This window comes from Diospyros lotus, chromosome 3 (assembly GCF_014633365.1).
Source record: "Diospyros lotus cultivar Yz01 chromosome 3, ASM1463336v1, whole genome shotgun sequence".
Taxonomy (NCBI): domain Eukaryota; kingdom Viridiplantae; phylum Streptophyta; class Magnoliopsida; order Ericales; family Ebenaceae; genus Diospyros; species Diospyros lotus.
The window spans coordinates 26,483,462-26,510,546 of record NC_068340.1 but is presented as its reverse complement, the minus strand read 5'-3'; the positions used below and the strand labels follow the sequence as shown (position 1 = coordinate 26,510,546).

The 27,085-nt window shown below is 37.6% G+C and overlaps 1 protein-coding gene and 1 non-coding gene across 3 annotated transcripts in view; one reads left to right on the top strand and one right to left on the bottom strand.

The window, feature by feature from the left end:
• The window catches only part of LOC127797049 (protein IQ-DOMAIN 5), a 41,045-nt gene extending 18,104 nt beyond the window's left edge, over positions 1-22,941 (bottom strand). Inside the window, exons 1-4 of one of the 2 annotated variants that reach the window (XM_052329536.1) lie at positions 22,609-22,941; positions 22,278-22,403; positions 3,334-3,433; positions 2,186-2,425 (exon numbers count right to left, since the gene is read on the bottom strand). In XM_052329536.1, coding sequence (XP_052185496.1) covers positions 2,186-2,425; positions 3,334-3,417 — 324 coding nt within the window. In that variant the 5' untranslated portion in view covers positions 3,418-3,433; positions 22,278-22,403; positions 22,609-22,941. The remainder of the gene's footprint in view (positions 1-2,185; positions 2,426-3,333; positions 3,434-22,277; positions 22,404-22,608) is intronic. The other variant, XM_052329535.1, reaches the window with a different exon arrangement.
• On the top strand, positions 5,319-5,425 carry LOC127798578 (small nucleolar RNA Z247). Its single transcript, XR_008022441.1, has one exon. It is a non-coding gene; the product is annotated as a small nucleolar RNA Z247 (small nucleolar RNA).
• Positions 22,942-27,085: the final 4,144 nt, after the last annotated feature.

Genomic DNA, 27,085 nt, shown 5'->3' with positions numbered 1-27,085 from the left:
ATGGTATCTAGGGTGAACACGAAAAAGGAAATATGAGAGCTGTATTATTCTTAGATTCAAAAAAATCAATACCGAAAAACATAATGAAAGCTGCTTATATACACAGCAGCTATACACGGCAGCAAACAACTTAACAAAAATGAGCGCTAACACAAAGCGCACATAATAGAGAGAAAAGCGGGCTAACTAAACTACAAAGATAAACAATCAGATATAACATAAACTGAGTAAAGAGGATAAACATAGCTTCCTTTCACAAACTAAAGATCATGACCTTGTTGCTGAATTTGATTCTCATACTTGTGTGATTAAGGACGAGAATACCAGACAAGTGCTACTCAGAGGGCAGCTTAAGGATGGGCTATATCAACTGAATTCAACTATTGCCTCTGTTGATTTCAGGCTTCCAGCTCATTCATTTAGTCCTAAATCTCTTGTGCGCAGTACATCTCCTACATGTAATTGGTTTCCTTTTCAAAATTGTAAACAGTCCGCTTTTTCTAATTCAGAATTGTCCTATACTGTAAATGTAAATGTTGCCCAAACTAGTCATGCTTGCAAGCAGTGGCATGCAAAACTGGGGCATCCTTCACTCAATGTACTGCGATTGGTGTTGAATAAAATTCAAGTTCCATTTTCTTTGTCATCTCTTTCCTTTTGTGATTCTTGCAAAATTGGTAAGCTTCATCAGCTTCTTTTTTATGATTGTGAAATCATAGCAGTTAGACCACTTGAACTGGTCTATTCTGACTTATGGGGGCCTTCTCCCACTTTATCAACTGATGGATATCGTTACTACATTGTTTTTGTTGATGCTTACACTCGCTATACCTGGCTATACCCTCTAAAGTTAAAATCTGATACTTTGTCAGTTTTCATTACAGGGATATGGGGAGCCTCTTTCTGACCCTAGCTGCTACTATCGACTAGTTGGGAAGCTTAATTATCTCATAGTCACACATCCTAATATTTCATTTGATGTGAGTGTGGTAAATCAGTTTTTGCATTCACCTTGAAACAATTACTGAAATGCAGTGATACGTATTCTTCAATATATTAAGGCTACCCCAGGTCGAAGTGTATTGTATCAAAATCATGGACACGGTCAAATTGCGAGATATACGGATGTTGATTGGGTAGGATCACCTAGTGACAGGCGATCCACATCTGGATACTATGTATTTGTTGATGAAAACCTAGTCTCTTAGAAAAATAAGAAACAAACTATTGTTGTCAGGTTCAATGCAGAAGCTGAATATAGGGCAATGGCAACATGTGAGCTAATATGGCTGAAACAATTAATTGAGGAGTTAAGAGTTACTCAGGTCAAGTCTATGCAATTGATTTGTGACAATCAAGCTACAATGCGTATTGCTTTTAATCCTATTTTTCATGAGAAAACCAAATACATTGAAATTAATTACCACTTTGTTAGAGAAAAAGTGCTCTCTAGGGATGTAGTTACAACATATGTGGGTTCCAATGATCAGTTGGCTAATTTATTCACCAAGTCACTTACAAAATTCTCATGTGAATTATATTTATACCAAGCTGGGCATGCTTAATATATATGCTCAACCTTGAGGGAGAGTGTTAAATAAGATAAGTAAGGGGTATTAGTGTAATTAACTTAAAATACTTGTATATATATATATTCTCTTGTATTATACATTTTGGAATATACACATTATTTTATTCACAAAACCGATGAGTAAAACGAGAGAATTGAAATGGATACTAGTAAGAATGGGCAGACATGCATAAAAAAAAGGTGAACTGAATGAAAAGACAAGTAAAAGGAAGCCTAGAAATAAAATAGAGCAACGAAGCTTTAGTTTCTGTTTTAGGAAGCAGAAATGGCTAATGCGCTCAAGGAAGCAAAAAGTTAAGAAATGAGAGGTATTGAAGTGAGGCAAAATGGAAATATATAAATCAAGTTCATTCTCCAAAATGTTAACAAGCATCTAAAGAAAAGAACAAATGGGCAGACCATGAAAATAAGAGCAAAGCATCAATAATTCAGCAAATAACTAGGTAATTCCTCCATTAACACAAAGGTAACCCTCAACTAAACTATGGTAAGGTTTATGCCTTTTGCATCTAAAAATGCCTGTATTTTTAACTCTAGATTTCCTTTAACTGAATATGCTTGTATTTCAGAAGTTAGAAGGTAGTTAAAAAGTACCAAAAATCCTCTAAAAGCTGTTTGGATGCGGGTGGCTGCCCACTCTTCTCTTGTATTCTGTTGAACTTGAGCTGAATCCTGCACTTGAAGTGAGCTAGAGGGGGAATCAGCAGCATCTACAACTGAATGATTGTCAGCGTCCACAACTGGTGGAGCAGCATTCTGATTGAACTCTTCTTGAAGTACATCAGTATTGATCTCTACTGAATGCTTTCGCCGGTGCCGAACCTTTTCAATTCTCTGCAACATCCAGAAAGTATTAGATGACACGTGCATACTGATTAAAAACGTTTCATTGGTAGACAATATCTGGACCTTTCTGGCCAACAAGTTGTTTGAACTTTGTTGGCCAAAGAATGAACCCTTATGCAGAGAATATGAGCAGTAACACATAATAGCCTTCATGAAAATGTTTATCCACATCATGCAGTAATAATTTTCGATTCAAATAGCCTGCCAGCATAGAGGAGAAAAAATCATTGCAGAAATGTGTAAATTTCTCTTTCACCCCACTATCCAAGATTCCCCAAACTCCATTTTCCATGGAATGAAGGATAAGAAAATAAATATATTTTCCTGATATATCAAAAAGGAAAAGAAATATCTTTTGCTTTCTGATTTTCCAAAAGAATCCCACTTATTGACCATTCAAGGATCCATGACAAAATGATCCATTGTTGATTCTTCTCATCATGACTGTCATTTTCCCGAAGCACAGAAAGCAGCCATGCAAAGGGCATAAGACTAGTCAAGGGCCACTGCATGAGTTAGATACAAATAAGCAGCTCAAGCACATCCCTTAAAAACAGAATTACCAACTAAAGAAAATAAAAATAGCCCAAGTAGAACTCCCCACACTTATAAAGGGAATAAATAAAAGAAAGGACAGATGCAGCACAACTTTATGTGAGCACCTGCAGAGAGAGGGGAATAGAAATTCTCACCCAAAAAGAGATTGAAGTGCAGAGGTTATTGCATAAAAGATGAAGGTGATACTACATTGTTATCTATCTATGGCAATCTTTACTTTAACATCCAATAACAGAAAATGTCAGGTTTCAACTTTCAAATGTAACACACTGATGTGAACAATGTCTGAACATCGGAAAAAAAAAAAAATAGAAAGGCAAGCCAAAAAGGGCACTTACATTTTCACCCTTCTCTGAGGATTGTGACTTTTCTGACTTCTTTGAACCAACCAATGCTTTAATCCACTTTCCAGGGAGACCCATAATTATCCCACCTAACCTGCCAACTTACTACTTGTTACAACAAAGTTTCACAAACTTGATACTCAACGAAGGCTTCTCATGAACAAAATGCTATGCTGCCATAGAGAGAAGCATAAAGAGGCAATCAAAGGAAGTAAAGGTGATAAGATTCATGTCAGCACCCAATATTTCTGCTGAAATAGGCTACGGGACAAGAAAAGGAAAAAAGAGGATAAAGAACTAGCATTTACTTAAAAAGGTGGATACAGAATCTGAGCTTCTTAAACTCAAACAACAATGGTGATAAAACCAATAAAAATTATTCAGACTCACCTTAATAGCAATGTCTTAAGTCACAATATCATTCATTATAAACTGGCTCTGAAAAGAGTACACAGATATGACCACAAATAGTTGGCTTCTACAAACAGATGAACATTGCAATGATGGAAAGAGATCTCCCCTAGGTATCAAACTCAGTAAGTTGCTCTGTTCTCTTCTACCCTATAAGAATAAAAAGGATTCCTTGCTCAGGCTTAATTATTCCTATCCCTCTTTATTTTAAATCCACTATGCCAAACATTCTGCTAGTTAACTTCTTGTTTTTCCTGTGCCTGATCCTTTCTCTATGTTTCTTGTATTGTCGTGATACTACTTCCATCTCTGAACTTTACGTTGCAGAGAATGAACAAAGAACAAATACAGAAGTACATTGAGCATGAACTTAAAAGATATGCAAAACAGAAATTTAAAGATTACAGAAAAAAAAAAATTAGAAACTCTTGAGCATTAGAGTGGATAAAAGATAATTTCACTTGCATAGAAGGAAGAGAACAACGTATCAATAACAACATAACAAGCCTTAATTCCATTAGATGGGGTCAGCTACAAAGAAGGAAGAGAAGTAAAAGAAAAAATCCTTTTGGGAAAGAATTTACAATCAAGTAATAAAATTTATTTTAGGTTGACAAAGCATGTGGGTGGGATGCCATTTGCAATTTGTACTTGGAAAGACATCAGATCGTGTTAATTAAAACTTCTTGCTACATTTATTGGAGATTATTAGTTTTAAGAATTGGCAGAGAATGTGGATCTCTCTTGTTGAAGAAATTAAAGCTGGCTGAAGCCTTGAGTTACTGATTAGTTGCTGTCTTTATTTAGTAATAGCTGCTACTTGTAATTGTTAGTTTTGTTATACTTAAACAGCTATTAGAAAGATGTTCCAGCTATATAAATAGGTGATTCTCCTTTCGTTAATAGTATTGATTGAGGCATTTATTTTCAGACAGTCTCTTGATTTGTTCTCGTTCTCTCTCTGTCTGATTTTCATCTTCATCCTATTCTATTCAAATTACATGGTATCAGATCCACGACAAACGTCTATGGCTGTTCCGCGCAATTCTAGTGCCTCATTTCTGCCTCGATCAAATTGTTCCTCCGATTCGGAAATTGATTTTCCATCGGTTGCGAAATCTTTAAGTTTCGTTCCTATTAAACTCAACACTAATAACTACTTGTTCTGGAAAGCACAAGTTCTAGCTACTATTCGATCCTTCGATCTTCTTTTGTTCATAAATGAATCTCAAACTCCTTCAAAGTATATTCCGAATCAAAATTCTGATGTGGAAGGTTCAGGTCCAATAATTTTGAATCTTGCATACATGACATGGATTCGTTCTGACCAGCTGCTACTTGGCTAGCTATTCTCGACGATGGACAAGGAAGTTCTCGCTCACGTTATACGTTGTGAAACTTCGAAGGAGGTATGGTCTTCACTAGAAACTTTGTACTCGCAGCAAACCGTTGCAAAATCATTTCAATTAAAACAACAATTAAGGTCAATTAAGAAAAATTCTTTGTCGGTTAATGACTATATTTTGCATATTAAGACCATTGCACATGCATTAGCTGCAATTGGTGAACCCCTAGGTGATAAGGATTTAATCTTGTCTATTTTGAATGGTCTGGATCATGAATATGACACTGTAGTAAGCTTGATCACTTATCAGATGGATGAGATCAATCTAGAAAAGGTGCAATATCTCTTTCTTATGCATGAACAACGCTTAGCCTATAAGAATTCAGCTGATTCCTCGTTTGTGAGTTTTCATTCTGCTGTTAATGCCAATGTTGCAACCTATGGTTTTAGATCTAGTAATGATCCAATTAATAACAATAGAGGAGAAACTAGAGGAGGAAATATGTCCTGTGGAGGAGGCTATGTGAATAGAGGTGGTTGAGGTAGAGGTCGATCTGGTGGAATGGCAGGAGAATCTATTGTCAATTATGTGGCAAACCTAGTCAGTTTGTGCACAAGTGTTACCACCGCTTTGACAGAAATTTTCAACAAGGTTCTGGTCAATTTCAAGGCTATGGTCAGTTTGGCAGAGGAGGTGGTTTTCAGGTTCCAACAGAACCACATGCATATTTAGCCAATCCTAGTGAGTCTAATGAAGTGTTTATGGCTGATCTAGGTTCTACTTCTTCTTACAATTATCCGTCTCAATCAACGGATAACTATTCTTAGTTTTCCTCTTGTGCTGATACTCCTTGGTTCGTTGATTTTGGTGCAACCAATCATATTACCACTAGTCTCAACAACTTATCTCTATCATCTCCGTATCAAGGCACTGATAAGGTCACTATTAGTGATGGTAAGGCCTTACATATTTCTCATGTTGGTGTTGGTCATTTACGTACACAGTCTTGTCCTAAATTTGTTCTTTTGTTGCCTAATGTCTTACATGTTCCTCATATGAAAAAGAGTCTTCTCAGTGTTTCACAACTTACAAGAGATAACAATGTAGTTGTTGAGTTTAACTCTACTTCTTATTTGATTAAGGACAAGGACTTTGGGCTAGTGTTATTCCGAGGAACCCTTAGAGATGGTATGTATCAATTGGTGTCAGCTTTTGATTATGTTATGCCCAAATCATCTTAGACCAACAATTCTTTTGAGACCTCAGGACTTGTTGCCGAGCGTCGTTTCCAGACCTCAAACATTGTTCCTTTTGTTTCCAATAAATGTCAACAGAATCTGATTACTCCAGATCTATTTTTGAATGTAAATTTGACTGAAGCAGATTGTGTAGGACAGCAATGGCATGCCAAATTAGGGCACCCTGCCTATCATGTACTAAAACATGTGTTGAATAAAATTCAAGTTTCTTGTCCAAAGTCTGCTTTTTCCTTTTGTGATTCCTGTAAGATTGGCAAATCACATCAACTTCATTTTTCCTGTTGTCCAATTACAACTAAAAACCCTCTTGAATTAGTTTATTCAGATGTTTGGGGTCCACCACCTATTACTTTTGTTGAGGGTTATCGCTACTATATTGTCTTTGTTGATGCTTACACACGTTACTCATGGCTTTATCCTTTAAAACTGAAATCTGATGCCCTCCAAACCTTTGTAACCTTTCACAAGCTGACTGAATTATAATATAACTCAAAGTTGAAAGCCTAACAAACTGATAATGGGGGTGAGTTTAAAGCCTTTTTACCCTATCTTCGTACTTGTGGTATTCAGCCTCGTTTTTCATGTCCTTATACACACCAACAAAATGGTGCAGCTGAAAGAAAACATTTTCATATTGCTGAAATGGGACTAACCTTGCTAGCTCATGCTCGAATGCCATTATCCTTTTGGGTTGCAACTTTTCATACAGTTGTTTATCTCATCAATATTCTACCTTCATCTGTTCTTAATTTCTCAAGCCCATTTGAGCTGCTCTACCATAAACAACCTAACTATTTTGCTCTTCATCCTTTTGGATGCACTTTTTTTCCCTATCTCAGACCTTATAACTGACATAAGTTTGATTTCCATTCTGCTAAGTGTGTTTTCATTGGGTATAGCCATGATCAAGCTGGGTATAAATGCTTACATCCTTCGCGAATAGTGTATGTTTCAAGGCATGTTCAATTTAACCCCAATGAATATCCCTATCCTAATCTGTTTTAATCCTCTAGTCATCCAATATCTATAGCTAACTCTCTTGGACCCTCTTCAACTAAAGTTTTTCATTATCTTCCCTCATTTTCTTCAAGTGTTCCTCAAGTACAACAGTCAATGTCTTCCTTATCACACACTAGTAGTGGTAGCTCGGTCAACACTTCTCCAGTGCCTTTGGAGAATCCAACTATGTCTCATCCTTCTTCTTCTTCATCATCTTCTAGACATTCTTCATCTTCTTCACCTTCTCCACCTTCTTGTATACCCAAATATAAACTTCCACCCAGCACCGTCAGTTCACCCTATGCTTACTCGATCTCAAGCTAATTGTCTTTGGCTACTTCTCCTCATGTATTGTTAACTACTCTAGAACCTAGCTCAGTCCATGATGCTCTCTTAGATCCTCACTAGGCTGAGGCTACGTAGGCAGAATTTTCTACTTTACAATCTAATCAAACTTGGGATTTGATTCCCTTCTCATCAAATATGAACCTTATTGGGTGTAAATGGGTGTTTCATGTCAAGTACAAATCTGATGGGTTTATTCTCAAACATAAGGCTCATTTGGTGGCTAAGGGCTTCTTACAAACACCCGATTTAGATTATGGAGAGACTTTTAGACCTGTTGTCAAGGCTCCAATAATATGAGTTCTTTTTTCTTTAGTTGTAAAATTTGGCTAAGGTATACAACAGATTGATATTAATAATGCTTTCTTAAATGGAGATTTAACTGAAGATGTATATATGGCACAACCGGAAGGTTTTACTGATTCTCAGTTTCCATCTTATGTTTGCAAACTTAAAAAGTCCCTTTATGAACTAAAGCAAGCTCCAAGAGCTTAGTACACCAAGCTTTACAAAGTTGGGGTTTTATTCGGTCAGTCTCAGATGCATCCTTGTTTATTAAACGAACTTCTAAGGCTGTGTTGTTTCTTTTGGTGTATGTGGACGATATTCTAATCACTGGTTCTAATTCTTTAGCTCTTAAGACCTGTATACATGATCTGGACACATATTTTGCACTCAAAACCTTAGGTTCGGTTAATTACTTCCTAGGGTTTAAAGCATTTTGGGACAAGACTAGAATTTATCTTACTCAATCTAAGTATAGGATTGATTTGTTGCATAAGGCTGATATGCAAAATTGCAAGCCGTGTGATACACCAATAAACTTAGGGATTTCCTTTACTGATGAAGGTGCTGATTTTTCAAACCCATCCTTATATAGAACCATCATAGGTTCACTTCAATACTTAACCTACACCCGGTCAGACATTTCATTTGTGGTGAATAAGCTAAGTCAGTTTCTTTCTACTCCTAAAATACAGCATTGGACAGCTTGTAAACGATTACTTCGGTATTTGAAAGGCACTATTGGTTTGGGGCTGTTGTTTACACCTAATATATCTGATTTAGCCTTGACAGTTTACACCGATGCAGACGATGCTGGCTGCAAGGTAACAAGGAAGTCTACCAAGTGGTATTTGTGTGTCTCTTGGTTCCAACTTGTTGGTATGGAGCTCAAGAAAGCAATCTGTTGTTGTTCGCTCAGTAGGAGAAGCTGAGTATCGAGCTATGGCACAAGGTGTAACATAAATTATGTGGTTAAGATCACTCTTTACTGAGTTGGGGTATTCCTTGTCACATGTTCCAGTCTTGTGGTGTGATAATCTAGCTGCTAAGAGTATAGCAGAAAATCCAGTTTTCACTCTCGTACAAAGCATAACGAGATAGATGTTCATTTTTTTCGAGAAAAGATGGAAAACGGAGATATTGAGATTAGGTATGTTCTTACTTTGTATCAAGTAGCAGACATCTTCACAAAAGGGTTGCCAAGAGACAGATTTTCCTTTCCATGCAATAAACTCGGACTTCAATGGTCTCCTGTTCATGCTTCTATACCAGCAGAATCCAGTTCAGAAGAGGCTAAGCAGTTGAGTTCTAAAACTATCAGGAAGTCTACATTCAGTGGGAATGTTGAAGAAATTGAAACTGGCTGAAGCCTTGAGTTACTGATTAGTTGCTGTCTTTATTTAGTAATAGCTGCTACTTGTAATTGTTAGTTTTTTTATACTTAAACGGCTATTAGAAAGATGTTCCAGCTGTATAAATAAGTGATTCTCCTTTCGTTAATAGTATTGATCAAGGCATTTATTTTCAGACAATCTCCTGATTTGTTCTCGTTCTCTCTCTGTCTGATTTTCATCTTCATCCTATTCTGTTCAAATTACATGTCCATGTCTACACATCATGCAAATGAAGTTTAATGTGATCGTTAACGAGCAGCTCTCTCTCTCTCTCTCTCTCTCTCTCTGTGTTCCATTGTGATGGAAGTGAGAGAGAGAGAGAGGTGGATATTAGTGTCTGTTTGTTCTTTGCAAATAACACAATTCTTTATATAGCTATAAAGGAGGATTCTTTACAGATTTTTGAACATGTCTTTCTTTTAATCAAGGCAGCTCCTAATCTCTGATTTAGTAAAACTTAGTTTAAATTGAGCTAATTCTAGTGGAAGAGGTAGATAGCATGGACACCCCTTAGCCTATATTTGGATTTCCTGTCTGATCATTTCCCTCCTATTGGTGTTATCTGTGAAATCAGGAGCACTGGAATCACTCAATCTTTGCCAATTAACAGCCACACACACACTGATTCACTCAAAACAGAAAATATAACAAGAACATAAATGAAATCAGAGAAGAAACATTCAAACCACACGAGAACACCAAGATGTATCCTGTTTCAGATCATCAACCGATGATCCTACATTCAACCTGTTGTCCCGAGAGCCAATCCACTAGAATCTTGAAGAAATTAGTACGAGACAACCCTCTATCATGAGTACAATACAAACGAAATTACAAAGTTCTATCTCTCTAGACTTTCCTCTTAGTTTTCATAGCACTCGTACATATGAAATGAATGATATCCAGCGACTGCCCCCATGCCTCATATTTATAGACAAGAATTATGCTATTTGTACAGAAGGTTTTTTACAGAATGATATTCTCACGATAAATTGAGGACTCATCTCGATAAATTCGCAATATTCTCTCTCTCTCTCTCTCTCTCCCCCCCCAACAACCACACCTCTCTCTCCCCTTTCCCCTTCAGCACTGCCTCTCATAGCCTTTCCCTCGCCACTCGCCGTCGTTGCCTCGCACTTGCCGCTGCATCCTAGTTTGACCGACTGCCACCACCCACCTCGCCTCTCGTGGCGACGGTCAACCAAGAGAGAGGCAAGGCAGCAGTCGGCCAGGCGAGAGGTGAGGCAGCGATCGGCTAGGAGAGAGGTGAGGCGTCGGCCAAGCAAGGATACAGAGGGCAGCGGCAAGCAGCGAACAGCGAGGGCAAGGCAAGTGGTGGCTAGTGGCGAGTGCGAGGCAACGACCGGCGGCGGGCGGTGCTGAAGGAGGATGAGAGGAGAGGAGGGGGGAGAGAAATGAGAGAAAAGGGTAAAATAATCATTGAGAGAAGAGAGAGATGGGCAAAATGGTCTTTTCAAGTCACCTATAAACCCACCTGTAAAACCCTATCTGTACAAATAGCATTATCCTTATAGACAAATATGGCAGATAATAAAAGGAATAACTAAGACTTACACAATGTCTAAAATACCCTTATATGACCATTATTGTTAGACTCAATCCCAACTAACACTGTCGCTTGAAAAAATACAACTTGACTACACTGACTTCTTCTAGTTCTTCTAGGCTATACTCGATGCAAAACCATAACATTATCAATTGAGTCCTTTAAGACAACAAAGTACTGGAGTTCGTAATTGAGAGATTCAGAAGAAGGTTGACTAGTTGAAAGGGGATATACTTCTCTAAGACTGTAGATTGACTCTCAAGTACATTTTCTAGTTCAAAGCACATTTCACATCTTTATTCCTTTCCTTGATAATATTTGTTCATATTTGCAATTCCTCTATCAGAAGTGTGCAGACAAGAGATTAATTTTTTTTTCTGTTTGTCAACATATTTTGCGTCTCTCTTTTTCTACTTTCTAACTATGCATCCCTATCCATAATTTCCACATGAGAAGCATGTCAGCTACGAGTAATGTCCCTGCCTAAAGGGATTAAGGCTTGGTGTGTCATTGTTGTTTATTGAAACAAGGTGCTTTTGCCGAATGAAGGCTTAGCTTTCTTAGTTTCAAGGCAAGGAACTGTTGAATAAGACTTTAATAGGGAAATGGTTATGATGATCTTTTTTCTCAGAGGAAAGTATGTGGGAGAGGGTGTTTGGGCATAAATTGGATTGTAATTAATGGGAGTGGTCTACCAAGGGGCCTTATATATAACATGGATGGAGATCATAATGGTCTCGGGTGACACTTGACAAACAAATTTTTCCTGTGTTGCATTGCACCGATTGTTTTATTTAAAACAAAATGAATGGAAATCTAGAACAAGTTTCTTAGAACTTGGACTTGTTAATCTAACCACAGGCTAATCATGCCAGGGATATCCTGAATTTCAGGCTAATTTAGAAAACTAATTAATGTCTAAGGAAAGGAGAGCACTATTGCCAACTTCCTCACTATATATTGGCTGGCTATCAAAAATAGACCTAGACAATGGAAATATTTAAAGCAAAGCTGGTTATTATGACACATTCATGAGCATGCACACACAAAATGAGTTATTGAATGCAGACATTGCCCATCTGCAAGTGATAATCACAAGTACATAGGAGGCAGTATTGATTATCCCTTTCAAAAGCCGACTGTTACTCATTAATCTTGACAAAAATCAGTTAAAAACACCAGTAAATAGCTAACTTTGAAGAGTCCTTGGGGCAATTGGTGCAAGAAAAGTTTCATATACAACTCATATCAAACCACCCTAGAAAAAAACTCAAGCCACAAATTATGTGAACAGAAGTATATTAAGTGTAAAGGAATAAATGCAGAAGGGAACCTAAAATTCAAGTACACCAGACTAGTCAAACTGCAATAATGACCAATACAAATCCAATGATTAAAAGAATTGAACTCAGCAATGCCTTTATGCAGGTATTACAATGACCAAACTTTCCTTATTAAGCTTTGAATGGTGAAGACCTTGGCAACTTTGAAGCAGTTTAGTGAATTAGCTCATGTAAACAGCCAAAGGGCCTTCATCTTTACACATCAGCTCAATTTTCCCCCTGAGACAAGAAGACTGCACTACAACAGCTTGTATCAAGCCTTAATCCCACTATAAGGGGATGGCTACATGAATTCTAGTTGCCAATCATATCTATCTATGGCCTTATCTGCTGTAAGAGACCCTTATATCTAGCTTCACCAAGAAAGTAAGCAAGTGAAGCAAAAGCCTAAGCAACACCAGTATAAATGTGGCAAACCATGAACAAGTTGTCAGATTCCTGATCTGACAATTAGGATTCTCAATTGCTGAGAAGAATTGAGAAAGAGGGAATTGGGAATTTAGGGGGAAAAGACGAGAGAAAAGAGGGAAGAGAGAATTCAGAAATGCGAGGGAAAGAGAATTGAGAGGAAAACTGATTTTCAATTTCATTCAACATGTGGGGCTAAGCGCAGATCAGAGGTATTTATACTGATCTATAGCCTAGTTTGGGAGCCAAAAACGGTTATCCCAGCCCACTTGGCCTTACAACTTGCCATAGGACATGCTGGAACATTCCTCCAGCTATGCCAAAAAACATGGCTTATTTAAAAAGGCCTAACAGCCTATTACATAAGGCTCAACAGCCTGCTAGCGTGACAATCCCCTCCCCTTAAGACATTTCTTGTCCTCAAGAAATGTGTAGCAAGCTGGCTAAGTTGGGTAATTGCAGGAGAAGATTTGGCAAATACTCCCATGTATTGTTGTCTTCGTGGAGGGACGACCATTTAACTAGAACCTGGGTGAGAGGAACCCCATGCTTATGGATCACCCTTTTTTCTAGGATAGTAGTAGGAACTACCTCTTCCATTTCGTCTCTCACTATAGGGGGAAGCAAATGAGTGGATCTATGTGCTCCAATGGCTTTCTTGAGAAGAGAAACGTGGAACACAGGATGAATCTCTGTCTCCTCAAGCAGTTGTAGCATGTAGGCTACTGTCCCTATCTTCTCCAATATGGTAAATGACCCATAGTACTTAGGGCTTAGTTTGGAGATGGGTTGGTGGGTTAGGGCCTTGAGATGCTGCTGGCCAAGCTTCAAGTAAGCATCCTCTCCGACTGAGAACTCCCTCTCACTCCTTTTTCTATCAACCAATTGTTTCATCCTATTTTGTGCCCTAGCCAACTCTGCCTTCATCAGCCTAATAGTATCTTGTCTCTATTGCAAATATGTCCTAACCGCAACCATTGTAGACTGTCCCCCAATTGCCGGTAGTAGCCTTTGCTTATAGCCATAGAAAGCCTCAAATGGGGTCATCCTGATCGAGTTGTGAGAGCTCGAATTATACCACCATTGAGCTACTGCTAGCCACTTATGCCACCCCTTCGGCTATAAAAAGCTTAAGCACCTCAAGTAAGATTCCAGACATTAATTTACTCTTTCTAATTAACCATCAGTTTCAAGGTAATAAGCAGTAGACATCAGCAGCTTAATGCCTAACAATCTCATCAATTCTTTCCAAAATAGACTGGTAAATATCTTATCCTTGTGTGATACTAAAGGAATTCCATGCATCTTCACCACATTATCCATGATTGTTCTCGCCACTTCTTGTGCTGTGAACAGATGGGATAGGCCAATAAAATGTCTAAACTTAGAGAATTTCTCCACTACCACTATGATGCAGTCCTTCCCTTTTGACTTTGGGAACCCTTCTATAAAATCCATGGTTATATTGCTACATGCTTGGTCTGGAATGGCTAGGGGTTGTATTGTAGCAGACCCAGATGAGCCATTGTTTCATGTTTGTGTCTCTAGCCACTGTTTCATGTTTGCGTCTCCTACATACATCACACTTCAACACATAGTTTCACACATATTTTTTTAACTAAGGCCAAAACAATACATGTAGTACCCTTCGGTAGGTATTCTAAATGCCCGAATGACCCCCAATAAGGGACTCATGTAGTTCTTCTACTATCCTACCCTTCAACTCATCACACTCTCCAATCACCAGCCGGCCTTTGTATGTTATCACTCCATTATTAAATGAATAATCTGACCTACTATTTGCATCTATGCTCAGCTATTCCAACAACCCTTTAGTCCACTGCCCCTGTAGATAGATGTCTGTAACCTCTTGGAGCCAATCTGGGACCACTACTGAAATGGTTGAATGGGTATGAAATTATGTCAAGTGCATGTATTCTCTAAGAGGAAATGCTAGATGATTGATAGCACTTTGTAATCTTGGGAGAGAAAAGTATGGGTGTACTCGGAAAAGGAGAGACTGTTGTACTAATTGATTTCTGATTAAATCAAGACTGCTCTCGGGGTGATTTCAAGGCTGGACGTAGGGTTGCTTTCAAGCAATCCTAACCAGGATAAACTATTGTCTCATGTTTGTGGTTTGAATGTTTTTATTTCTATTTTCATTCATTTAATTTTGTTCTTACAATTTTAGTTTATTATTTCTGTTGTTTGGTTTTGATTTCGGGTGAAGAGTGGTTGAATTCTTATCTAAGAAAACTGATCTAGTGACCCCTAGGATTAACAAATTGGTATCAGAGCATTGAACTCTAAGGAGTTGCAATAGAAAGTAGGGGGAAATAGTGTTGATGGTGATGTACTCTCGGTTGGAACAAAAACAGATAGGAATGATACTAGACAAAGGGGTAGGTCTAGGTCAAAATCAAGAAATGGCAGGAGAATAACTAAGTGCTATTACTGCCATGAGGAAGGGCACATCAAGAAGAATTGCCCTAAGAGAAAGAAAGAATTCCTAGAGAAAAACAATCCTGAAAACACCTCATCTCTATGTGAATATAACTATGATAGTGCTGATGCCCTAATAGTATCTGAAAATGCTGATGGAAAAGCATGGATACTAGATTCAGGGTGTTCTTCCCATATATCCCCTCATAGGAAATGGTTTGTGAACTATAGAGATTTGGTAGGTGGTAAGGTGTTATTAGGCAACAACCAAGAGTATAGAATCAAGGGTATAGGAGATATAAGATTAAAGTTGGATGATAGATTGGTTAAAATCCTAAAATCTGTAAGATATGTCCCAAGATTGAAAAGAAATCTAATTTCCCTAGGTGAGTTAGATAGAATTGGTTTCTCCTGTAAGGGAATAATGGAGTACTAAAAGTTGCTAAAGGATCACTAATAGTGATGAAAGCAGTCCTCAACAATGGTATTTATGTGATGCAAGCTTGCACTTTGTGTGGAGAAGCTGTAGCCACAAAAGAGAGAGCCTATGATAAGTATAGGCCATAGCATTTGAGGACGACTCACAAAGGTGAGCAAGGACAAAAAGCGGTATCTAAGAAAGGGATATTAGGAGAGGGAAAAGTTGCAGATGTGGGAAAGAGTGAATCATGCGGATTTGGTAAAGCTACCAAAGTTAAATTCTCCAAAGAGACTTTGTATATGTCAAAATCCCATTAGAGATCAGTTTCTAGGATCTAAGGGGGGTCTATCTAGGCCTTGTCTCATGGTGGAACTAGGTGAAGTGTACCTAGTGGAGATGACGTGTCCCTAAGAAATTCCCAAGCATGTAAGAGTTTGCTAGAATTGAATATGATCTTGCTGGAATCTGCTTCTAGTATGAGGGGTTAGGTAAAGTAGAGTTGTGGAATAGGTATGCCTAGGTCTCTTAAAGTTAGGGTTCTTACCTATGTAGGAAAACTCTACCAATAGGACATGAAATTAGTTGTTTCTAAGGTCAAGGGATGAATCTGGAATGCTATGTGAAGAAGAACAACAGGTATAGTCCTTTGGGAATGTCCTAACCTAACCTATGAACCAGGGTATAGCAATAGGTAAACCTGGAAATTTCTTTATTGTTTGATCATCCTCATTGTGTAAGCAAGGGATGAATTGCAAAAGAAACTAGTGTTTAACATAGTTGGGCAGTGAGGGTCCTCATGAACAGTGAGGGGGAAAGGGTGTATGCAAGTGATGTCTTGCATGGTGCAGCCCATGATGATCAAAATCCAGGTTAAGCAAGGAAAGGGAAGGACAATCATCTTGTAGGTAATGAGCAAGAGAATAGAAAGGTTTAGAGTGATGCCTAGGATGGGTAAACGATAGAACTCAAGATAGGTACCAGTGAGGTATGGAAAAGTTTGGTTTTAAGGATACTTATGCACTAGTTTGAGTGCTAAGGAATAGGCCGGAAAATAGAAACCTCTTGTATAAGAAGAGGAGATGCACTCTTGTCCAAATGAATGGCATGGAGCCATGAAAATTTGGAGATAAATGAAACTTAGACTTTAAGTGAAAGATCCTTTAGGTTAAAGGGATGGAGTGACTATTTGTGAATTAAGGAAGGTGCTGGAAATGGGGAAAAGTCTAGGAAAAGGCTAGACAAATGGCCATTGGTTAAAACAGCACATGAAGGCTTAATTTCAGATCAAATAGGTATCACTAACAGCCATTATCCATGTGAAAATTAAGGGAAAATTGATCTTATAGAGTAGCCCAAGGGATTAGAGGCTACAGGGAAGGTAAGCAAGGTTGATTGCTTGGAAGGTCTCTCTATGAATGACAGTATCTCCCAAGGTGAAGGTATAAGAAATCTGATCCTTCTAGGATAAGTCCAAGGATTAAAATGGAGTGCATAAGGAAGCTGTGAGTATTTCAATGGCATGCCTAGTGAAATGTAAGGCATCTTCACCGGAAATTGTCCATAAAAGATTCTCAAGGTGTAGCTGAGAACTTAGGTCAGTGTTTGAGAGTGTAGGATAAAGGAGAAGCTGGAAATTCTAAGGCATAGAGGGTGAAATAGAAATTGACAGCTTATGATAGCCTAGGTTATCCAAACCTAAGCATATCTTGATAGGCTGGTAGATAGAAGAGGCACAAGAGAGATGAGCAGTCTTTTTGAGTTTGAAGCAAACATAAGAAGGAAAGACAGTGGTAAAGCCTAAAGGCCGGTTTTTTGGGAGCTAGGAGTAAGTCTAGCAGTGTTAAGACCAATTCAGGTAAGGTGCACTGTTGTTGTGATGCTGTGTAAAAGTTTGGACCCTTTGGGATGGAGAAATAACATTAAGTATGGATTTGGTTTATGGTGGAGTGTACTTAGACGGACAGGTATCTATTTTAGGTTGTACAGCTGGAACCCTAAAAGAATGTCTAGGTAGAGAAAGTTGGAAAAGCCAATGGGCAGTCCACTTGGCTTAGATTCAGTCCCACCATGGAAAGGACCAATCATATTGATGTTAGGAAAGTTATTCATTAGGGAAATCCTTGAGAATGAGGATCAATCCTAATAAGAGTTGCAAGTATTGGTAACGCAGTTAGAAGTATTATCCAAGGTGTTCCATTGTTGAAATTTACAACAGTGTTTTGATATTCTTAATGTTTGTTATTGTTTTTGAGTGATCAGGCTGTGCAGCAGTCCAGATGAGAGCAAGATGAGAGCAGGTCAAGTTCATCTATTGGAAGGCCAAGGCTTGGATGGATGAAGGCTGAAATATACTCAAGACAATGGTGGAGAGCTGCAGTCATTCCTTCTTCTTAGCAGCGAGACAAAGCGCTGCTACATGCTCCTTCCCCTTCCTGAATTGTATTACATAATCCAATCCTATAAGTTTAGTCATACCTTTCTTCTACAATTGGGTATGCAACCTTTGCTACAATAGGACCTTCAAGCTTTCATGATCCGTTTTGATAACAAACCTTCCTCCCTCTAGATAGTGTCGCCACTTCTCTACTGCCATTAGGACTACCATCAGTTGTTTCTCATAGATACTGAGTCCTTGATGTTTGGGGGCTAAGGATTGGGTAAGGAAGGCTAGGGGCCTACCCTCTTGACACAGTACTGCCCCCATTCCATAGTAGCTAGCATCTGTTCCCAACACAAATGGCTTGTTGAAATCAGGCAAGCCTAGCACTGGTACTTCACTCGGTGCCTTCTTCAATCTCTCGAAAGCCTCCTCAGCTTTAGGGTTCCACTTAAAGCCATCTTTCTTCAGCAACTCTATCAATGGCTTGTTGATTACTCCATAACTCTTCACAAATCTCCAATAGTAACCGGTGAGTCCTAAGAACCCTCTTAATGCTCAAATGTTGCTAGGTTGGGACCATGCCACAACAATCTCAATTTTCATGGGGTCTATGCCCACTCCAGCTCCTAAAATTATATGCCCCAGATATTTCACCTATCTTTGTGCAAAAGCACACTTTGACCATTTGATATACAACCGATTGAATCTCAAGATTTCAAATGTAGCCCTAAGGTGGTCTAGGTTTTGATCAAAAGAATGGCTATAGACTAAGATGTCATCAAAGAAAACCAACACAAATTTTATGAGGTATGGTTTAAAAATTTGGTTCATGAGAGCTTGGAATGTGGCCGGTGCATTGGTTAGGCCCAAAGGCATTACAATGAATTCAAAATAGCAATGGTGTGTCTTGAAGGCTGTTTTGAGTATATCATTTGGATCCATCCTAATTTGATGGTATCTTGATCTTAGGTAAAATTTGGGAAATACAGAGGTATGTTTGAGCTCATCCAATAGGTCCTTAACGATTGGAATAGGAAAATTATCTTTAATAGTAATGGCATTGAATTGTCTATAATCAACATAGAAACACCATGTACCATCTTTTTCTTAACCAATAGGACGGGTGAAGCAAATGAGTTGTAGCTAGGTCTGACTACAGACTGGTTCAACATCTCTTTAACGAGCTTTTCAATCTCAAATTTGAGTTTAAGGGGGTATCTATAAGACCTGATGTTCACTGGTTCAACATTAGGTTGAAGAGGTATTGTGTGGTCCAAGGATCTTTTAGGGGGAAGTGACTTAGGTTCTACAAAAAGATCTTGATATTCAGCCAATAATACATCAAGTAAGGCTAATTCATGTACCTACCAAGTGATTGTAGATGATTGGCTCCCTGGTTTAGAATCTCCTTCACCTCCAGTTGCTCAGTAGCTTCAATTGAGAACAGTTGTGCTACTTGGGACACCTTCTTTCTTAATAGCTGTTGCAATTTCTTCCCCTTGATCAGCTTGCACGATCCCACTTCCATGTTCCCTTGCAACACCACTCTCCTTCCATCCTTCTCTAGGGTCACCTCCATCTTATTGAAGTCAAAACTAATTAGACTCACTCCCCTCATCCAATCAACCCCGAGTACAATATGGCATCCCCCCAACTTTAGTAATCTCAAATCAGCCTAGTAATCTTCTCCTTGCATTTCCCATCAAAATCCTAAACATGCAGATTTGTTGATGACTTTACTCCCATTAGCTATTGTCATAGACAGGGGGTTGAGTGCTAGCTAGTGGCCACTTCATCCTTTTGGTTGTTCCCTTATCAATAAAAGTATGGGTACTCCCACTATCTATTAAGACCATGAGTGTGTTGTCTTGCACATTTCCCTCTAGTTTAATAATCTTGTTGCTAGCCATCCCTTTGATTGCATGCAAAGAAATAGCCCCCTTACCTCTTCCTCCTTTTCAATCACCGCCATCTCATCCTCATCTTCCCCTTCTAGTAGAAGCAACTACTCATTGCACTAATGCCCTAGGGAATACCTGTCCCCACACATAAAACATAATCCAACAACCCTCCTTTGCCCAATTAGCTGGTCCCTCTGTTGCAAATTCGAATTAGGGGGTGTAGTTGCCACATACCTCACCCATGTTCCTCCCATGAAATTCTCCTTGCTCTGCATTCTTCCTCCTGATAGTACCATCCCCGAATTAATTCCTCTTCTTTAACCCCTTTGTTTCTTTATTAAGGCTTCTCCTATTAACTCTTGTAGCAATGCATCCTCTGCCGCCTCTTGCACAAATCTAGGCCTCATCACTTTCACCATGGATCTGAGATCATCACTCAATCCACTGATGAAACTTGATACAAAATACTCTTCAGTCATGTAAGGGTTTCTATTAAGCATCAGTAACTTCAACTCTTCAAACTTAAGCTAATACTTGTGCACAAACCCATTCTGCCTTTCTTCATTCACAAAAAATCTTTTGCACAAACCCCTAGCAAACTCCTCCCAACAACAATTATCTCTCACTCCTGACCATCCTTGAAACCAGTAACTTCAGCTCTTCGAACTTAAGCTAATACTTGTGCACAAACCCATTCTAGCTTTCTTCGTTCACAAAAAATCTTTCGCACAAACCCCTAGCAAACTCCTCCCAACAACAATTATCTCTCACTCCTGACCATCCTTGAAACCAGACGTCTCCTATATCGTTCAAGTATGATGCTGCTAGAGTGACTCTCTGGTCATCAGCCACCTGATGAATATTGAACAACTTTTCGCACCTCTTGATCCACTACCAGGGCTTCATCTCACCAAACACGGGTAATTCTAACTTAGGCACTAGAAAATTCGAATGGCCAAAATTCATCGGAGCTTCTGGCCTCCTCTCCACTACATGTTCACCCATCGTTGCTAAATCAACCCCCAATTTGGAGGATCCGGCCACTTTTTAACTGGTGCCAATACCCAGAAGTATTGGTTCCACTCTCTCCTGAGGGGGAAAATCAAGGGATAGCCTTACCAGTGCCTAATTTGAGGACATCAGCGTGAATTGTTGCATCTAGTCACGTACCATATTGTTGTGCTCTCGCATCTCCTCCCGGATCTAGTTGCGCATATCTCCTCGCAACCGATCCGAAACATCCTCCAGCTTCTTATCAACCACAATTCCTATAGCTTCTTCCATCGATCCTACCCGAATCTGCATCTCCATCTGCTTCGTACGTGTGCCATCAGACATCGCAATTGGATCAACGGAAACTATCGGCCAGGAACTTGCTCTGATACCAATTTGTCAAATTCCTAATTTGACAATTAGGATTCTCAATTGCTGAGAAGAATTGAGAAAAAGGGAATTGGGAATTTAGGGGGGAAATTTGAGAGAAAAGAAGGGGAGAGAGAGAGAGAATTCAAAAATGAGAGGGAAACTGATTTCTAATTTCATTCAACATGTGGGGCTAGGCGTAGATCAAAGGTATTTATGCTGATCTATAGCCTAGTTTGGGCGCCAAAACCGATTATCCCGGCCCACTTGGCCTTACAACTTGCCATAGGACATGCTAGAACATTCCTCCAGCTATGCCAAAAAACATGGCTTATTTAACAAGGCCTAACAGCCTATTTCATAAGGCTCAACAGCCTGCTAACGTGACACAAGTTATCAAAGGAAACCCAGCAGCCAGACCTACAATCCTCAATGCAACTTGACAATCTTCAAGAAAGGCAAAAGCATAAAGAACTGGGATGTGTGCGTCAAAGAAATACACTTTTGACCCCGAAAGTCGACAATATTGAAGATATGGACATTAACATATCAACCGAAGAAGAAGTAACATCCATTTACTAGAAGGAAAAATTATCCTCAAATCCATGTGCAACTCCAACTTTGGTTCAACAAATATGTTAAAGTTTTACAAGGCATGAATGTCAAAACTTCAAAGAACTTGCCCATTCACTGAAAGTGACAAGGCAATGTTCAAAGAACTTCGAAGCCCCAAGTTAAAAACCAGGAAAACTCCAATTCAAAAGTGACAAGGCAATGTTCGATTCCTCCAAATGTAAATTGAGAAAACAAACTAAAAACAAGGAACCACGTAGAAATAATGGGGGAAGCCTGCTGAAGAACTCCAGTATTTACCCTACAACTACACTGTTGGAGGCACGACCATTAACTATTCTACAGAGAAACAACTTACATTCATCCATCAAGAAACAGAATTGTCTCGATGGTTCACCAAATCACGACAAATGCTTTAAATATTAAGGCCTGGGAACACAGATCTTGAAAATTCAACATATATATGGTAAAATTAGTTTTTGAAGCTCAAACAGCTTACACTGCTAATAAGCCGGTTCCCAGCGAAGCCCCAATTCATAAACCAGACCAATTCCGTTCAATTCAAACAGATCCTCCCGAAATGTAAATTAAAAACTAAAATGCCGGCAAATTGCCAAAATCTAGACTGGATAGAGCACAGGATAAAACAAATTCAAAAACAAAACCGTTAGTACAGTGCCAAGCGAAAGCAGATCGATAGATCATGAACTAGGGAAAAAAAATTATACACAAAGAAAACTACGTGCAGTAACAATGACGAATACAGATGAATTCACCTGGATTCTGAGAAACTGGAACAAAACCCTGCAAACGATGAAAAGAGAGAGTACCTTTTATGTGGTCGTGGATCTATCAATCAATCAGTCAACAGAAAGTAAAAATCTCGCAATCAACATCAGTGCCTGCCTTTCAATTTGCGAGCTCCGAAGATCGATTCGAATTGATCTGATTTTCTATCTGATTTTCCCTCTTTCTCTCTCTCTCCGAAATCCATCCATCCACACAGGTACTCAATACTTTTACTTCACCCCTCTACTGAAGAGTCAGTAGAAATGCAAGCAAGACACGGAGACAGGTGGGAGCAGTGGGGGAGGCTAAGTTGACCCGGTGGTGGGGTTAATGGCAGGCGAAACGTCGTCGTTTGGAGGGCGGTAGGCCGTGCTCGGGTCGCTGTCGCGAACACAACCAAGAGTCAATCACGGGATTTTATCAGCCCCCACCGGCCCGATCCGGTGTCTATTTGGATTGGATGACGACCAGTAACGGGTTAGGTGGCGATGACCACCCGCGCACGTTAGCCTTCACTGCGTCACATGAAAAGTAACCGTTCTGGCCCACTCGTTTTCACGCCACGCCAACATGGATGGGAGATTTCTTAGAAGGAAAATGCTATTGGTATATCTTTGTGTATATTTTAGGTTACATAAAGATATATTAATGATAAAAATATCCTTCTGAGGCGCATAGAGGAGCGTGAGGCGCATGGAGAGGCGCAGGATATTTTGGTCATAATACCTCTTGTGTAGTCTAAGATGTACAAAAATGATATACATGTAGCATGACTCTTCTTAGAATTCCCCCCTTTCTTAATTAATTTTCCTTTTTTAAGAAAAATACGTGGCTGTAGGATCGCAGTGGTCCCTCATTTGTTTTAATTATTTATTTAAAATTAAAAATAAAAAACAAGAGTAAATATTTATTTAAAATTTTATTAAAATAAGTGAGTAAATGATTAATAAGGTCTAACTTATTCATTTAAAATTAAAATATTTATAAATATTTATATAAAAACATAAAATTTATTTAAAAACTTATTAAAACAAATATATAAATGACGACTCATTATTATCTCTAACATAATTTTTAATTATTTTTATCTTTTTATTATTGAATAACGTCTTCATATTATAAAAAAATATATTTAAATGTCTTTAGTTTAAGAAATAAAAGGGACAATAATAGATAAATTAATTTACTACTTAAATCTATGATGTTTAGGTGACAATAAAATAAATTATTTTGTGGCTTAAAAGTAAATTTAAATCGCAATTACTAAGCATTTAGCTCCAATAAATGAATTTTTATTTAAAATATTTTATTTTTTTATTTATACATAGATAACATAATTAGATTCCTTAATATTTTATTACATCAAAATAGAAAAGTTGACTTTTTAAATGCCATAATTATATTTTTATTATCTTGATAAAAACCATACACATGCACACAATCTTGTTAAAATTTGGTTTTATTTATTTTTATATATAATAAAATTTCATGTAAACATAATATAAAAATTAATTTTATACACAGTAAATGTTTGCCTATAATATTTTACGTAAAATATATTTTTAAAATATATAAAATTTATAATTTCAACCTATATGTTTTATATACAAGTGCTGAACTATTTGTATATATAGGTTTAAAGTACCAAAAATAAGGGCAAAACATTAAAAATTTATGATATCAAATTAGGTAAATTGCCCTTAGATACTTTGTGATTTGGATCATTTGCCCTGAGGCCCTTGTTGTTTTTATTTTTTGCTCATAGACCCTTTCCATCACTAACTATATTAGTTAAATAATCTTAAGTTATATTAAATTTAATTTAATCAATATTAAATATTAAATTAAAAACCACACTTGGTCAATAGTGGTGATTTTGGTAGTTGAAATTAGTTGTCATTGGCAATTGGTAATGAAAATATGGTGGTTGAAACTCATGATAAAGGAGACAAATAGAATAAAAGATAGAGAATAATAAGATTCGATATGATTATTCACATTGCATTAACTATAGTGGCAAATAAAAAAAAATGTATGTTAACTTTTATGTGTTATAATGCACTAACGCTTAGTGTATAATGTAAAGATTTATAATAGTTTTCAAACCTTGTTTAAAAAACACACATAAAACGCATCATAAATGATACAAAATGCCCTTGCAATAATCGATATAGACTATGTAATATAGAAACATCAAAACAAAAACATGAAAATAATTGTTACCTCACGCACATTAAAATGCTACTAATTGCTCCATTAATGCACCATGACCTGAACACTTTCAATCTCCAACAAGTTTTTACTAATAGCCCTACTTCAAGCCTCGTATACTCTAGTACTTGTTATTTGGTCAACCACGCCAACCTTCACAACCCTAAAAAACTGAGAGAGTCCACACCTATGACACAAATGAACCCCCTTGTCGCACCCACGTGCTAAATATGCACGGTCAAATATGATACCAATATGTGTTTGGTGTTAGAACGGGATATGCTATGGCACACACCAAGAAAGGGGTGAATTGGTATAATTAAAAGCTTTGATAGAAACTTGAAAACTTTTTGACCCAATTGAGGTTTTAGTGACTTAAAACATTGAATATATGAGATGATAAATGTAAAGCAAGAAGAATAAAAGACACAAAGGATTTATAGTGATTCGGCTTAAACCAAGCCTAATCCACTACCTTAGCTCCCACTAAGGATTTTAAATCAATTCACTAAAACCTCCTACTTACACAAGTAGGCCCTCTAGCTACACAAGCTAGGAAATACAACCTCCCAATTTAATTGGCCCTCTAGCTACTGCTAGGAAAAATACAACCTCCCAATTTAATGGGCCCTCTAGCTATTGCTAGGAAAAATACAAACAATCGAATAGAGAATTTAAGAGTACAACTCTTAGTTACAATAATCTCTAAAAAATGATACAAGGCTTGAAGTAAATAATTACAAGTGAGGATCGAAGCCTTGAAGAGAGAAAATTAAAGCATAGACGATTTTAAATACAAATGAGAATAACAGTAAGCTCAAATAATTTCATTCTCGTCCATTAGCCTTCTCTTGATCATCTATGACATGTATATATAAGTGTCCCACAAAGTTGAAGAGAAATATAGCCGTTTGGAGCCGTTGGGATTTGAAAAAATAGCCGTTGGAGCTTTCTGCAAAAAGAAATAGTCGACAGAAAAAATGCATAGTTGACTATTTTTACAAGTAAAGCAAGAAATAGTCGACAAACAAAACGAATAGTCGACTATCTTATAACACAAAATTTACAATAGTCGACAGACACATTTGAATAGTCGACAGATGCAAAAATGTGAAGAAAATTTTGAAACTTATGAACAAAAATAGTCGACAAACCAAAAGGCATAGTCGACTATCCTTACTCGATAGTCGACAGATGGTAAAAATAGTCGACAGATGCCTTGAATAGTCGACAGAACAACCAAAATAGTCGACTATTTTGAGGCATAGTCAACAGAATGAAAAACATAGTCGACTATTCTTTCGAAAAGATTGAAAATTTATCAAATCCTCATTTGATTCTTTTGAATCCTCATTTTGATTATTTTGAAATCAAATTGAGATCATCAAAAGTATATTTTGAAACAAATCACTCTCAACAATCAAGTTTTTCAAATCACTCTCAACCATACTCAATATTTCTTCTATAAGTTTTCATATCTTGCTTCAAAACTTATATACTACAAATTCATTTTCTCATTCATATAATCCACATAGTAGAAATTGATTTTCATATATTAATTTTCATATAGTCATTATCAAAATCATTTTATTACTCAAGAGTAAAATATCATTTGGTTCTTCTTAGATGAAGACAATCATCTCACAATCGACGGACCGACCAGATGAAATGAGCAATGAGAATATAAGCAATGATAGAGTAAGAATAATAAGATAAATAACATAGAGGAGCCTAGAGCTTCAATTTCTTATTTTCTTGAAGCACGAAATGGAAAATAGTTGTGGTGTGAAAAACAAGTGGCTCTTGACCATTTTTCTTTTGTCTTCCTATTCTTTCTCATTCATTAATGTGCCTAATAAAGATGCATATTAAACAATCGATAGAGTATTAAATACTCAATTGTATGAAACAACGAAATAATGGCACATGAAAACAAATCCCGCTCAAATAAATTGTCAACCATTCGAGACAACTAGTCGACCATTTTACAACAAACGGTTGATCGTCTAAGAAGCTCGTCAACTATTTCATGCCTTTCTTTCCAAAATTTTACAAATTGCATCAAAACCCACCATTAACTTTTAATGGCTCATCCATTAACTCTTAATGGAACTAATATCTCATGTTAACTCTTAATGGCATGCCTATTAACTCTTAACGGCTCCCATTAACTCTTAGTAGTTTTTTTCTGTTAACTCTTAATAGTCTGTTGATTAATTTGTTAACTCTTAACAAAACATCTATCATCGTTATTAACTCTTAATGATAACTGAGAACACATGATATTTAGGAATCACTAATCCAATA